The following is a 13,175-nucleotide window of genomic DNA, read 5'->3' on the forward strand; positions in this document are numbered from 1 at the left end:
TTTGACTTTACAACCCTATTCTGAGACCACCAGGAATGTGAAACCTTTTGGAGACCACCTGCTGTAACAAGCCCCAAGCAGGAAAAGCAAAGACCCTCCATTTTCTTTTGATCTTTTATTTTTCTAACATGAGATGCAAAACTTAGCTTTTGAGTAATATCAAATAAAAAGAAAAAAAAAAGAGAGGAAAATATTCAGCTGTTCATGAGAGGCTTGCAGAGCTTTTTGCACATTGAGCAGTGGGACCACCTCTCTTTTACAGAGCACAGCTATGTGACTTTACCAGGTCACACTATAAGTCATTGACAGAAGCCAGTAATTGATGCCTCCCAAATTTTAATACAGCTTTTTAACCATTCCACTGAACTGCCTGCAAAGAAAGCAGCTATTGGGGTTCCTGGGAGGAAACCAGAACCTGAGTCAGACACTCAACAACCCACCACCAACATCCATTCCCAGACTTATGGGAGGCTAAGTTTTGCAAGCTCTCTCTCAAACATTTGCTTCCAAATGCTGGTAAAACCAAGCAGACTTTGAAGACCAAAATATGTGAAGAGAAAAAAGAATCCCCTCTTTGCTTGACATTTACTTCAGTTGTTGAGTGAAATAACTAACCTGGTCTGATGTAGTCTTCTACAAATCTAATTATAGCAGCATCTGGGTTTTTTTGTCTGTGCAGTTGTTAGGCAGCTTTCTTAAGAAAAAAGGATTTGTATGATTAAATTCTTCATGCATGGAGATGTGTATCTGCCAGTTCCTTTTGAAACCTGTGAATATCTTGGCCATTTTCAACCAATAATTGAGATCAAAGTGCTCAGAGGCATAAAGTTTCTACATGTTTTGTGAGAACACAGTTTGAGTGATTATCCACAATCTATCAATTGTAAAATGAACTACAAAGATAAGTGGTTTGTAAGCAGTGCATCAAATGATGCTAAATGAGGAAAGCAATAAAAACAAAGAGATGTGGAGCTTTGCAGGGCAGCACTGCTGGAGCTGTGGGTGTTTGGTTCCCACCACTGCTGTAGGAGCAGTAAGGGGCCATTATTGTGGCCGTCTGTCTGGAAAATGGGGCAACAGCAACCCCCTCTCCTAGGCAGTACGGTAAGGCTGTGAGGACAGAGAGCCATCTCTTATCATGGGTATTGTGCAGACAGTTTCATGACAGAAGTCCTGGCTTGGCCAGCTGAAGTATCTGGTCAGTGCTGATGGCTGTGACTTGTGCCTCTGAATGCTCCACGTGTTCATCTGTGTGCACCTGAACACAAAGATCACCCATGAATTGTTCACCAAACCCTCCTGTAGCCGTTCAGGTGGAAGAAATATGCAAACATAAACTACTATCATCAAATGGAGATGGTTTGTTCTTAAACCAGGTCCCCTATGAACCCCTAACAAAGAATTCACCTAAAGCACACTTTGCTGTGCTTACAAATATTTTAGTGACATCATACAAGTTCAGAGCTGTTGAAAGAGAGCCCTTAAAATGAAGTGCTACGAGATATGTTTCCTGTGCTGAAAGGCAGATCAGTGAGCAGGGAACCCTGTGGTTCCAGCACAAGAAGGTTGCAGGTCAGTGGGGACCTCTTGGCCCTGTCCCCTCCTCACCAGCATGTTCTCAGGGTGCTGGTTCCTGACATTTCCCTCCTCCCTCCTGAGATTTTTGTGTGCTGTTGTAATGAAGATTTAGGTTCTGGGCTCCCTTTCCTGCTTCATCTAATCACATTCATTTTTTTTTAATTTTTTTTTTTTTTTCCAGAAGAGGGCCTTTAACATGCTAATGTGGAACAGATTTCAAGTGACTGGAGGAGAATGTGGCTAATTCTGGTCAAGGAAAAAACAACCTGACTTATTTCCTCTTTACGATGTTATTTCTTTGCATTGCAGTGGCACAGAAATACATCCTCTGGAGGAAAATAGTCCCACTGCCTCTGCAGGTTGTTTCTGCTTGTGCTGTCCAGGGCCAGGGGCCAGGGATGAGAAGCACCATCTCCTAGGTGGACTTTTCAGCTGAATGCTTCACTAGACATTACACTTATCTGGGGTAAAAGAATGAGCAAGGGTCCATTTAATGCCATTTGTAAAAACCCTGTCTCGCTGTTAGGGAGATTTCGTTTGGTTAAGTCCCTTACATGGTATATAAACCATCTGTGTATGTGTGTCGTAAAGCTGTTCAAGGCTTTTTCCATCAGAAATGCCAGTTTGTTGATATCCACAAACCCATTAACTCAAAATGTGTTTTTAAACAGTCAAAAGGGCTCCTTTTGCACTGTGTTTAAATATGAAAAACGTGGTTTCGAGTTAACTTTTCATTTAGAAATGTGAGTTATTTTGAATCCCAGCTGTTTGGGGTTTGCCTTCTGAGTTTCAGTCACAGGTTTTAAATCTCTAGCACAAGCAAGTGCAAGGGCAGTTGCTGGAGCCCAGAGCAATAACAGGGCAGAGCCTGGAGTCCAAGGAAGGAGTGAGCAGGAGCTGGAGCAGGGGGAGATGCTGGGGATAACAGAGGAGGGAGCTGAGAAAGCAGAGGTGTAAAATTGGGACTGAAACACCAGTTCCCTCCTGCAGATGCTCAGAAGGTGACTCCACTGCTCCTGACTAACACCAAGAAGCAAAATCCTCTCTGGTGGGAACATTTGCTCCCATCTCTATGTCCTGGTGGGTGCAAGGGACTGACTCCTGTGGCCGTGCCATGCTCCCACAAGCAACCAGCAGCTACCTGCTGTGGGAGAGAGTCCTCCCACATCTACAGAGAGATCCCTTTGGCTCTGTTTTTCAGTGTTCCCATATTTTTAAGCCATACAGTTTCAGGACCTCAAGGAACTTTGAGGTGAAAATCAAACACTGGATAGAACAATGTGTCAGAATTAAGGTTGCTGATGTGAGCCCCTGTTGGGTCCCTGTGCCTTGATGATGCTCTCCTTCAGTCACAGACACCCTCCAGCCCCTGAGCCTCTTGCTCAGCCACCCCTGAGCCCACAGCCCCATCCCACAGCCAGCCACAGACTGGATGTTGCTCCCTTTCCCAGTGGAAGTGAGTTTTCCCATCCAATCTCGCTCAACCCATCCCAAGGATGGCTGCTCCAAACGGAAGGATACTTCACACCCCTATGCCCCTATTCAGCCAGGGTTGCTTCTAGGGAAGCAGGAGCCATGGAAGTAACTACTATCTCCAAAACAGCATCCAAAAGAAAAGCTAGGAACACACAGCGGCCAGCCCACATCCTCTCACCATTTGGACTGAAGGATCTGTGCCTGCCCACAGAAAGAGCTTTCCCTGCAGCTCGTCCCATGCAGTCAGGGTGATCGTAAATCCTCCCCACATTTATGAGCTATGAATAGGGCCCTGTCTGACCTAACTAGGGCATGGAGAAGCTATTGGACTTCAGAGCAGGAGCCTTGAAACACATGCCTGGATTCATCAAAGGAATAATGGAAAATATTTGGTTCCACGTGGATTTTAAGTAATGATGTTTTTTCTAGCAATTAGGGATTTGCAAACTGTAGCCGTGCTTCTGAGTATTGTGGAAGAAGGGGATGTATGTTGTAATTTAAGCACAAAATTGAGAGCTGAGGACCTTGGTATGCTTCCCAGGCATGCAGCAGAGTGAGCATGGGGAAGTCGCTCTGCCTGTCTACATGGGCAGCTCTTCCTGTAATAACAGTCCGTGCCTGAAAATGTACCAGTATCTGTTGCTGAAGAGTTTGAAAGAAGCACCGAAGGGAGAAGTAATAATGAACACAGAAACAAAATGAAACGGGCTTCTAGTGCTTGTGCTACAGTGAAATCAACGCTGTTCACAGTTGGAGCTTATGGTTGCTTCTCACACCCTCACTTGTCTGTCACTTCCTACCTTCACCAGCACCGTGTCGCATTTTCTGAGGATGTCAAATGCAAGCATAATTAAACTTTCCTTTTATTCCTTCCCAGCTCTCTTGAGATAGAATTAGACACTCTCTGTATGTGTGTGTGCCTTTAGCTCTGCATATGGCAGATCCCATCAGGAATTTCAAAAGGAATTAAAAAACAGTGGTCCAATTCCTGCAAAACTTCTGTCTTCTTCTGGTCTGTCCTGATTTGCTTCCTGTGCTACAGTTCAGGTGGGGTGTAATGTAATAGGGTATCTGTAGCAAAAAGGACACTGAATTTTTTGACATCTCCATGGTGCACTTCAGAAGAAAGATGATGACAGTGAATCAGGTTTTATATACTAGAGAGCAAATATATTACCAGGGTCCAGAGTCTACAAATGAAGGGGAGAGAATGGTTGTTATTGGATAAATTGTTAATAGAATTGAATGGAGGAGTCAGAGGATCTCCATGCCAAGGCAATGCCAAGGAGTTCTCTTTGCAGTTTTCTGCACAGGGAGTTACATTTAAGTACAATTATTTTCTTTTATTAAAATGCATTATTGCTATTTTCTATGTGAAACACCGAGTTTGTCTGTGAACCGAAGCAAAAAATGTAAGGTCCAAATAAGAGGCAACTTTCACCTTTAAAAAAATTGTTCCTTTTGTTACTTTTGCCATTTCTTTATTGCCTAGCTGTAAACATTTGACAGTGTCTGTACTTTAAGAGCTGAAATGACCCATACTCAGATACCATCTAAAAGGACAGGAAATTGGATGAAAGATTTTTTCAAACCCTTGCATTAAACTTTATGAGAACATAATCAGTTCATCCCCAAAATAGTCACTAAAAGAGAAGTACTGCACTTGTGGATTTCAGCTTTCAGTGTCTTCTTCACCAGCAATGCAGGTTTCTCTGTTATTTGCAGACATTGTCATTTCCCAGACCAAACCAGATGGTAATTCTAGATTGGTCAAGCAACCTGCTATGCATGTGTACAAGTATGCAGCTTCAGCCTTGAGCTGCAATAGCTAAATCAGCACTGGGCAGACAGACAGGTAATAGCATTATTACCACGTTGTGGTTTCCATGTCATTCCTAAGTTTGCTTAGCTCGGGGATCCATTACAGCCTGCCTTCAGATTTATTGCCTCAAGCTCAGAGCAGTACATGTGTCTTCCAATGGTTCTGAAATTTGTTCTTCCAAGTGTTTGCCAGCTCAGTCTGATTTACCTCCTTTTTTTTTTTATTTTTTTTTTTTAACTTCCTCCTCATTCATCATGGCAGACAGCTTGTATTGGACCAGGTTACTTAATTGGTTTGGCAGGATTTTCTGGGATCCTTTTTTTAATACAAACAGTCATGAAAGCTATTAAACGGCTGCCTTGCCACCTTTTTTTTTTTTTTCTGGAAAAATATTTTGATCCTAAGGCTAAAGCTTCATATCCTGTGCAGTGCCAAGTAAGAATGTCTCCAAGAATTTGTCGTTGTCATTTGGCCACTCTGGTCCATGTGGTGCGTGTTCCCTTCGAACGCCCGCCACGGATCCACAGCTTCAGCTGGAGTGATTAATGTCTTCATGGTGCACAAGTAATGCTGGTTTTGTTCCTTATGTAAACCTTGTCCTGAAACTCATCAGGAGGCAGTAATGCTACAATACGTAGAAGAGTCAGAATTTTTAAATGCAGGTAAACTCTCTGGGGGGGAATGTGGTACTCTCTTTTTTAATGCCTTGGGGAAGTCAAAGAGAATTTTGCCCGTAGTGTCTGTTTCTCTAAATGATCTCTCTTGTTTTATCTTGGTCCTAAGAAACCTGTACCACCAGGGTTTGATCAAAATACAGTGGAAGGTTTTCAATAGGACTGAGTATGCAGGTTTTACTTCCATCAGAAAATGGTATTTATCCTTCAGATTTTTCAGACAGAGCATTCCGTTAAGGCCACATCCGAGATGAAGCTATAATGATGAAATAGGAGTGCAAATATTGACTTCTTTTTTATATCTATTCCAGGCAGAATATGAAATTGCTCCAGATGAAAAGCTGGGAGAGAAAGGAAAGGAAATCATGATGAAATACCTCACCCCAGAGGTAAGGGGCAGCCAAAGTGGCATTACTGAAGGAATGCTGCAAGGCACACCTTTGCTAAACAAGGTTGTTATAGGCTTTGTAAGCCAGACTTCTAAAATTTATGGTGGCAATCTCCAGTGAATAAACCTGCAAGTCTTATACAAACAGTCAGAGAGGAAAAAAGCTGTAATCCAATCCAGAAATTGACTTCTAAGGATGAACTTGAGTTTACCAGGGGCTTAATTCATCTGTGGATGAGCAGGGGCCTTCTCTGATCTCTTCTCGGTGTGCAAAGCTCTACATCTGTTGTGTAATGCAAGAGACCTCAGCTGTTATCAACAGATGCTACAGCTCTTTCCTATTCAGCTCCAAAGAGGTGGTGGCATTTCATGTACTGGTGTGTAGAAAGCACCAGCCAAAATGGTCTTGGGTAACAGTTGCTGAGCTGTGGTACAAAAATCTCCTCTCCTGTCCCCACCACCACGGGCCCCAGGGCAGCCAGGGTCATGCAAGGCTGACGTGGGACAGCGTGGTTTGGAGCTGAGAGGTGCTACCAGCCCTCCTTGTTTCCACCCTGTCCCTTCCCTGGGTGGTGTGGCACCCTGGGGCTGTCAGGAGAGGACTCATGGCAGGAGCTGTGTCCACAGGGTGGCACTCCACACAGAACTACGGATCTGCTGCCGGAGCTTTGGACGGGCTGCACTGGGACTCACCCCCTTGGGGAGGGGGGGTTACAGTCATTTGCTGACTGCATTTAACCTTTGCAGCAGAAGTCACTGCCCGTAAGCAATAAACATCCAACTTCAAACGCAAGAGCAATCCTCGGATTTCTCCTAAGTTGCTTTCATAAGAGTAATGAAGACATACAGTTGCTGCTTCAACTGTTTTACTAGGGAACGACATTTGACCTTCAGGAGCATTAATTGCCTTTTTGGCAGATGTCTTTCTAGAGCATTTAAATGGTACAATATGTTTTGGAGGTGCAGGGGCAAAGCAGACCACTTTTTTTTCCCAGTCACTCATTTTCCTACAATAAATTTCAGTGCATACTTTCAGTTATCTCAGACTGCACTTTGGGATCTGGTTTCATTTACTGAGCCTGGCTAGTTTCATGTGCAGCCACTGAGCACTGCCAGTATGAGTTCCTGCTGCCCATTCATTAGGGGCATAAAGTTCCACTGCTTTTTAAATCCACCAAAATGACCATTTGTCTTAAAATTTCTGTTAACAGAGGAACGAGGTACAAATACCAAGGGAAAATATTTCTCACTGCTCCAGTTTCCATCTGGAAATGGAGAAGGGCATTTTGCTGGTAGCAGACCTAGTAAAGTGGGAGAAGGATAGTACTGCTTCTTGGCAGCCAGTCTTGGTGCAGGTTTCCAGATGCCAAACCCATTCACTGCTGTCCCATGGCACTCCTGCCATCTGTAGTGAAGTTGAAGCACATGGAATAGGTTAGTAAGGTAATTGAATGTGTGGTGAAGACCAATCTGAGAGCAGTTGGTTCTTCATCAAGAAAAAAAAAATGGTGGTGTTACAGGAAAGGAAATTACTGGGTCTCCAGACCTGGATTTTCCATTCTCTGCCATGCTCTGCTCTTCATATTTGACCTGTGTACCTGTTTTTTTCAGTATGTAAGATGGGCACAGGATACTTACAGTCTGTTCTGCAGCTTTTTGGGTATTTGCAAGTTACCTTACCATCTTTGGGCAGAAGGAAACACAAAGATATGCTCCTTCACTTGGAATCTAAAACTGCCTCCATGGTGGTGCTGGTGTTTTAATGCCTGCATTGGTCTCGCTGCAAATTTTTTCTTAATGGGAAACTCTTCTTCTGAGAGGGATATTTAAGCCCTGTGTAGCAGAAAATACTTCCTATAGATGAGTTTGACTATGGCATAGCAATAGATTTTCTAATATGTCTCCTACACAACAACTACTTTAAAAACTGGAGCAAGGCCTGGATTAATTTAATTTCTTTTCAGATACCTAACTAAAGTGCTCAGGTGAGGAGCTCAGATCACTTGCTGTCCTTTCTTGCAGAGAAAGAGAATTAAGTATCTCCAAAGGCCACATTTTAAGCCATTAGAAGTCAGTGATTCAAAGCCAGGTTAGATACTTCCAAATGTCCTCATGGAGTATCATCCTGGCCAGCAAAGAAACCTTCTCTTCATTAGGAGCTGCATTTCTCCATTTAGTTGCCAGTCCTTTGAAAGATACAAATTGCTACTGATTCCAAAGTCTTCTGCTTTCAGAGGAGCACTTCTTTTAAGTAGGTGTGTGTCTGTGCTTCAAAGAACTTGATTGTCTTCATATAAAATAGTGTGACATGCAGCTTGACTGATAGAATCAAATTATAGGTTTAGTCCTTGGACAGATTATTCAGTCTTACAATGTGAGGAGTATTTTTCCCTGAGTGCAGGATCAGAAGCAAAATGAAAACAAAAAGTAGACTTTGTGCTCTTTAATATTTATAAATTATTTTTAGTTCTTACTGAGATTTTTAAATGTCATGCATATTTAACATACAATGTGTCAGTATATCCTTGTTCTAAAGTTCATTTTCATAGGGAGCATGCACTTTATTTAATAAAACATATACTACTTGCACAGCAGAAAGGAGAAGAAAAGGCTTTCCCAGATGACTAGACATCACACCAGCACTTAGTGCCTCATGTCACTCTCTCAGCCACTGTCTGCAAGATGCTGCTACACAACACAGTTTGCAGGCTCAAACCTGTGGGAGCAGTGAATTCCCTCCTGGAAAGCTCTGTGTGAGAACATTCAGCATCAGCCACGAGGCCACTGAACAGGCTCAGCACTTGCCAAGATGGTCACGGGGGGAAGGCACTTTTTCAAGTAATCACAATTCAGGCTCTTTGCAGCTTTAACACCCTGAACAGCCCCTGTGTGCTCACTGGGGAAGGTGAGAAGAGGTCTAGCAGCCTTCTGTCGTGGTTGACACCAGGGATAGCTTGAGCAGGTCAGGCTTGCACCATCTCCCTGGCCTACAGGCAACAGTGATGAAAAATTCTGAATGTGTTCTGGCAGCTGGAAGGGAAAATGGGTGGTTTAGGTCTCTTGTAGAAGTGACACGCAGGAACAACCTCCCTAAGGATGTGGAGTCCCTAGGTGTCCCTCAGTGTCCCTAAGGTGGAATCCTCATCACTGGAGGTTTTCAAGATGCTATTGGTCAGGGTGTTACATAATATACATCTAGGCTCCCTTTCCCATGAAAAGTTGGCCAGATGATCTTTACAGACCCCATCCAACCTGAGCTGTTCTATGAATCTATATACTTGCAAGAGCAAGGTTTCTTGACTGGAGTCTTGCTTTTTCAAGAGAGGCTTTAACAGTTTCCATGAAAAAGGCACTTAAAGCTGCCTTCTTGAGTTAATAAGCCCACAGGACAAAAGTCCAACCCACAGGAAGTCTAAAATTTCTGAGGTTGTGAAATATGATGGTAAAACTGCTAAAATGAATTGGTTACAAATATTTCTTTCCTGGCTTTTCCTAATCTCAGCAGTTGAGTGGGAATGTTTCAGTTTTAGGTTCCAGTTCTGTCTGTAAATGGAAAAGCCCTCGGTGCTTTGTGGAGCAGTTGAGCTAAACTGAACCCAGCCTGGCCTCCTCACCTGGCTGCTTCTTGTACTGGAAGGGCAAAGAGATATGTTTACCTTTGTACTGCTTTTAAATTAGAGGTTTGCATCTCCACACAGCATTTTTGCCTTCCTGCCTGACAGCTGCCATCCCTCACTGTACTAAATCACTAGCCCATTATTTTCTTTTACACTGTAAATCACCTTGAGATACTATGAGAGATGCTATGTAAAACTAAATTGATTTGAAATGGCTCTTCAGACAGTCTCCACATGCTATTACAGTTTATATTTGGACCCAGCTGGGTACTAAAAATGTTACTGAATAGGATGTCTAATGTGTATTGTTATCCCCATTAATATCCTTCACAGAACAGCAACAGCATTAGTTTTCTTAACTGAATTCCTGTTCAGTCTCCCTTCCTCCAGGAAAGGCACAGAATAAAGGCCACGTCTGCAGTTTCTTGGCTGCAAGAGGCTAGCTGAACCCAGCAACAGCCTCCTTACTCCAGTCTAAGGCTAGCAAAGGGTATTTTGCTAAATGAAAATATGTCTTTGTTTCTATGAACAATTATAGGATAAGGAAGGTAAAGAGCAGTCCTGTGAAAGGGAAACTGGCTGATCAGCATTACCTGACCTTCCACGTGTCTATTAACTAAAATGTGCTCTTCTCTCAAGTCAGTTCTTCATGGAGAAGAAAACATCCATGTAATGAGTAATATGAAGTTAAAATGATACATGAACCTTTTCTGCTGGACAAAGCCATGCAGCTGCATCCAGGTTCCTGCTCACAAACACCCCCTCTCAGCTCTGCACCTTGAGACTGGTCTTTCTGCAGAGCATTTCTTTAATCTTGATGCCAAGGATCTTTGCCTTCTGTTGCTTTCTCCTTGAGATTTCTTTCCCCCTTCCTATTTTCACCACCAAAATAACTGCAGACTTCAGCACTTGTGCTTCTGAGTGAGTCATCCCCGCTGATCACCAGAGCCTTCCATCTCCCGTAAGGAAGGTCTCATGTATCACTTTTTAATGATTCTGGCTGAGTCCTGGAAGGGCAGGTCATACCATACCAAGAATTGGATTCGAGTACTGAGATGTCTTCCTCTAACTGTTTAGTTTTACTAAATGCCTTCTAGGGAACATGTTATAATTAGGTTTTGGAATGGCCTAAACAAAAGCCGAATGTCACTGTAAGGGAAGCTCTGAAAGAAAGACACATTGAGATTCTGTAAAGCAATCTGCAGAGCTTAACACGGCACAGAGGCTTTCTGTTTTGAAAGGTGAGCCTTCAGGGACTGTTTTCTACATTGTTACCCTGCTGGTACAAATTCAGCTTATATCACTCCTATCCAGCAGGTCCTCCCCCTCCTCCTGTAAGCTTATTATCTGCTGATAAACGGCCGGCACAATATCACTTCTCACTGGCTGCACGGGATGGTCCCTTAAGGCTCAGCCCAAGAGTTATCTCCACATCTAGTTTTCAAATTTTTCTAAACCCTATGCATTTCATCAATGACCCAATTGAAGTAAGCAATGAATGAAGTGCCTGTCTGAACACAGTTGTGTTACATGGATTCAGGATAAGCTAGAATTATTTACTTGCTCAAAGCGTTATTCACTGTGTCCTTTGGATTCCTATTAGGAGACTTGTCAGGATGTTAAATACTTCAGTAGAAATCCTGGCCTTACTTCAGCCAAGGAGAGTTTTGCCATTTAATTAATTGCCCTGGGACTTTACCCTTTGACTCAATGGATTTCTCATCTCCCCCTTCTATTGACTACACTACTCTACAGGACCATTTTAGCCAGAGATGATAGCATTACTTAGTCCTCTGCTTTGCAGCTAGCATAATCAATATATAATCCAGTCTCCAGAGAAATCAATACATAATTCTTGTTGTTGTTCCAGAGACAGCACGATCGATATCTCTGCTGATCACTATGTCTTAGTCCAGGAAAGTACCTTCTCAGCGTGCTTTCTGCATAAGCTCATCTTTCAAAAGTTCAATTCTGGGAAAATATCTGAGCAACAGAATGGTAACCTTGTTACTCAAATTAATGCTTTCTAATCAGAATTTATTTTAATAAGCATTCTTCTGTCACTGGGGCCAGGCTGTAATACAGTGTGGCAGAGGAATGTGAAAAAACACAGCGTTGCCTTGATTAGGAGTCCCTTTGCTGTGGTCTCAGACTAAAATGCATTTTCTCACGGTTTGCTCAAGTCCTATTTCCTCATCCTTTACCCACTGTTTATAATACAAATGTTAGTTAACTAAACACGTACTGAGGATTTCTGTCTCTTGCAATGGAGCCAAACTGCATGAGAGCCTATGGAAACAACATGGAGTCTGCTCTGTCCTGGTGATGCTCTCCCAGAATAGGTCCTGGTCTCTGGGCAGTCCTCTGTCCTGTCCATTACACTTAAGGGGGACTGTATTTGCAGTGCATTTGCTCAGACTGGTTGAAGGTGTGGGCTGGAGTCATTAACTGCACTGGTTTTATGCTAAGCAGTACTACTAGCTCAAGCTCTGCTTTTCCTTCCTTGTTTTGGGGAGGTTACACTCCCAAGTTCACATGCTTCTTAACTGTTTGTCATTTGTGGTCAGAAAAATCACTGGGATGAGTTGGTCAGTGGGCAAAAGCCTTCTGACTTCCCCGTGTTTGCTGGGATTACTCTGACTTGACCCTTTGGAATATGGAAACTTGCTTCTGCTAATTTATGTCAACCACACATGTAAACCTGGCTCACATCTGTCTGCTCAGGCAGGGCAGGCCCCCCAGGCTGCTCTGACTCCTCTCGGAGACTAGCCAGGGCTTCCCAAAGGGCTGAGGACACTGTGCAAATAAAGAGCTGTCTGCTCAGGATTAGCTGAGAACAGGAAGGATGTGCTTGTCTGCCCTTGGCTAATGAATATGCTCATTATCGTTTCCTCCTCTCCTTTTCAGGGGGTCATCTTTTCCCTCTCCCCTCTGCATACCCCTCATCACTTAGAGCCAGTTCGTATGGATTATCTAATGGCCAGGGAAGTGAATTCTAAGCCTTTAAGGTTCATACAGCTTCCCCAGAAACAGCCTCTTCTGCCTGAAAATTCTGACCACATGGGAAAAAAGGAATCAGCCTTTTCCAGCTGTCTGAAACGCTGGCTTGTAAAACATCCATAAATCTGCAGGAGATGGCTTTTGTGCATTTGCACAGAATGGCATTAAAATAGACCTCTGGTGAGTTCAGCCTCTTACGCTCCCAAAACACATATTGCAGCCTTGATTGTCCCAACACAGGGAGGCAGAGGGATAAGAGAGATGAGGTGCCTTGTTCTGCCCACTGACTACAGGAAGCCCAGGGACACTCGGACTGTCTCACTTTTTAGATGATTAAAGTGCAGGGAGGTGAATTCCACAGTAGGTGTAACAGAACTCATTAAATTACATTGCATGACATATCTGCACAGGTTTCCGTGCATGATTTCTCCATGGAACAGAAGCTTTTTCCACACCTGACCTCCACAGCCCCTCTATCCAACTTCTGCAACTTGCAGCAACTTTCCTGCTTGGTTCAGCTTTGGATTTCTGAAGCTAAAAGCATACTGGGTCAACAAGCATCTGTCTGAGCTCAGGATTCATTGTGCTAAACTTGGAAGCAGTAACACACAGCCATGCCC

At 43.4% G+C, this 13,175-nt stretch overlaps 1 protein-coding gene across 1 annotated transcript in view; it reads left to right on the forward strand.

The window, feature by feature from the left end:
- Positions 1 to 13,175, forward strand: part of LOC103779123 (G protein-coupled receptor kinase 5) — a gene marked incomplete at its 5' end in the record, with an annotated part of 70,888 nt that overhangs the window by 36,995 nt on the left and 20,718 nt on the right. Inside the window, one exon of the mRNA XM_008946741.1 lies at positions 5,862 to 5,939. Coding sequence (XP_008944989.1) covers positions 5,862 to 5,939 — 78 coding nt within the window. The remainder of the gene's footprint in view (positions 1 to 5,861; positions 5,940 to 13,175) is intronic.

This window comes from Merops nubicus, unplaced genomic scaffold, assembly GCF_000691845.1.
Source record: "Merops nubicus isolate BGI_N331 unplaced genomic scaffold, ASM69184v1 scaffold469, whole genome shotgun sequence".
Taxonomy (NCBI): Eukaryota; Metazoa; Chordata; class Aves; order Coraciiformes; family Meropidae; genus Merops; species Merops nubicus.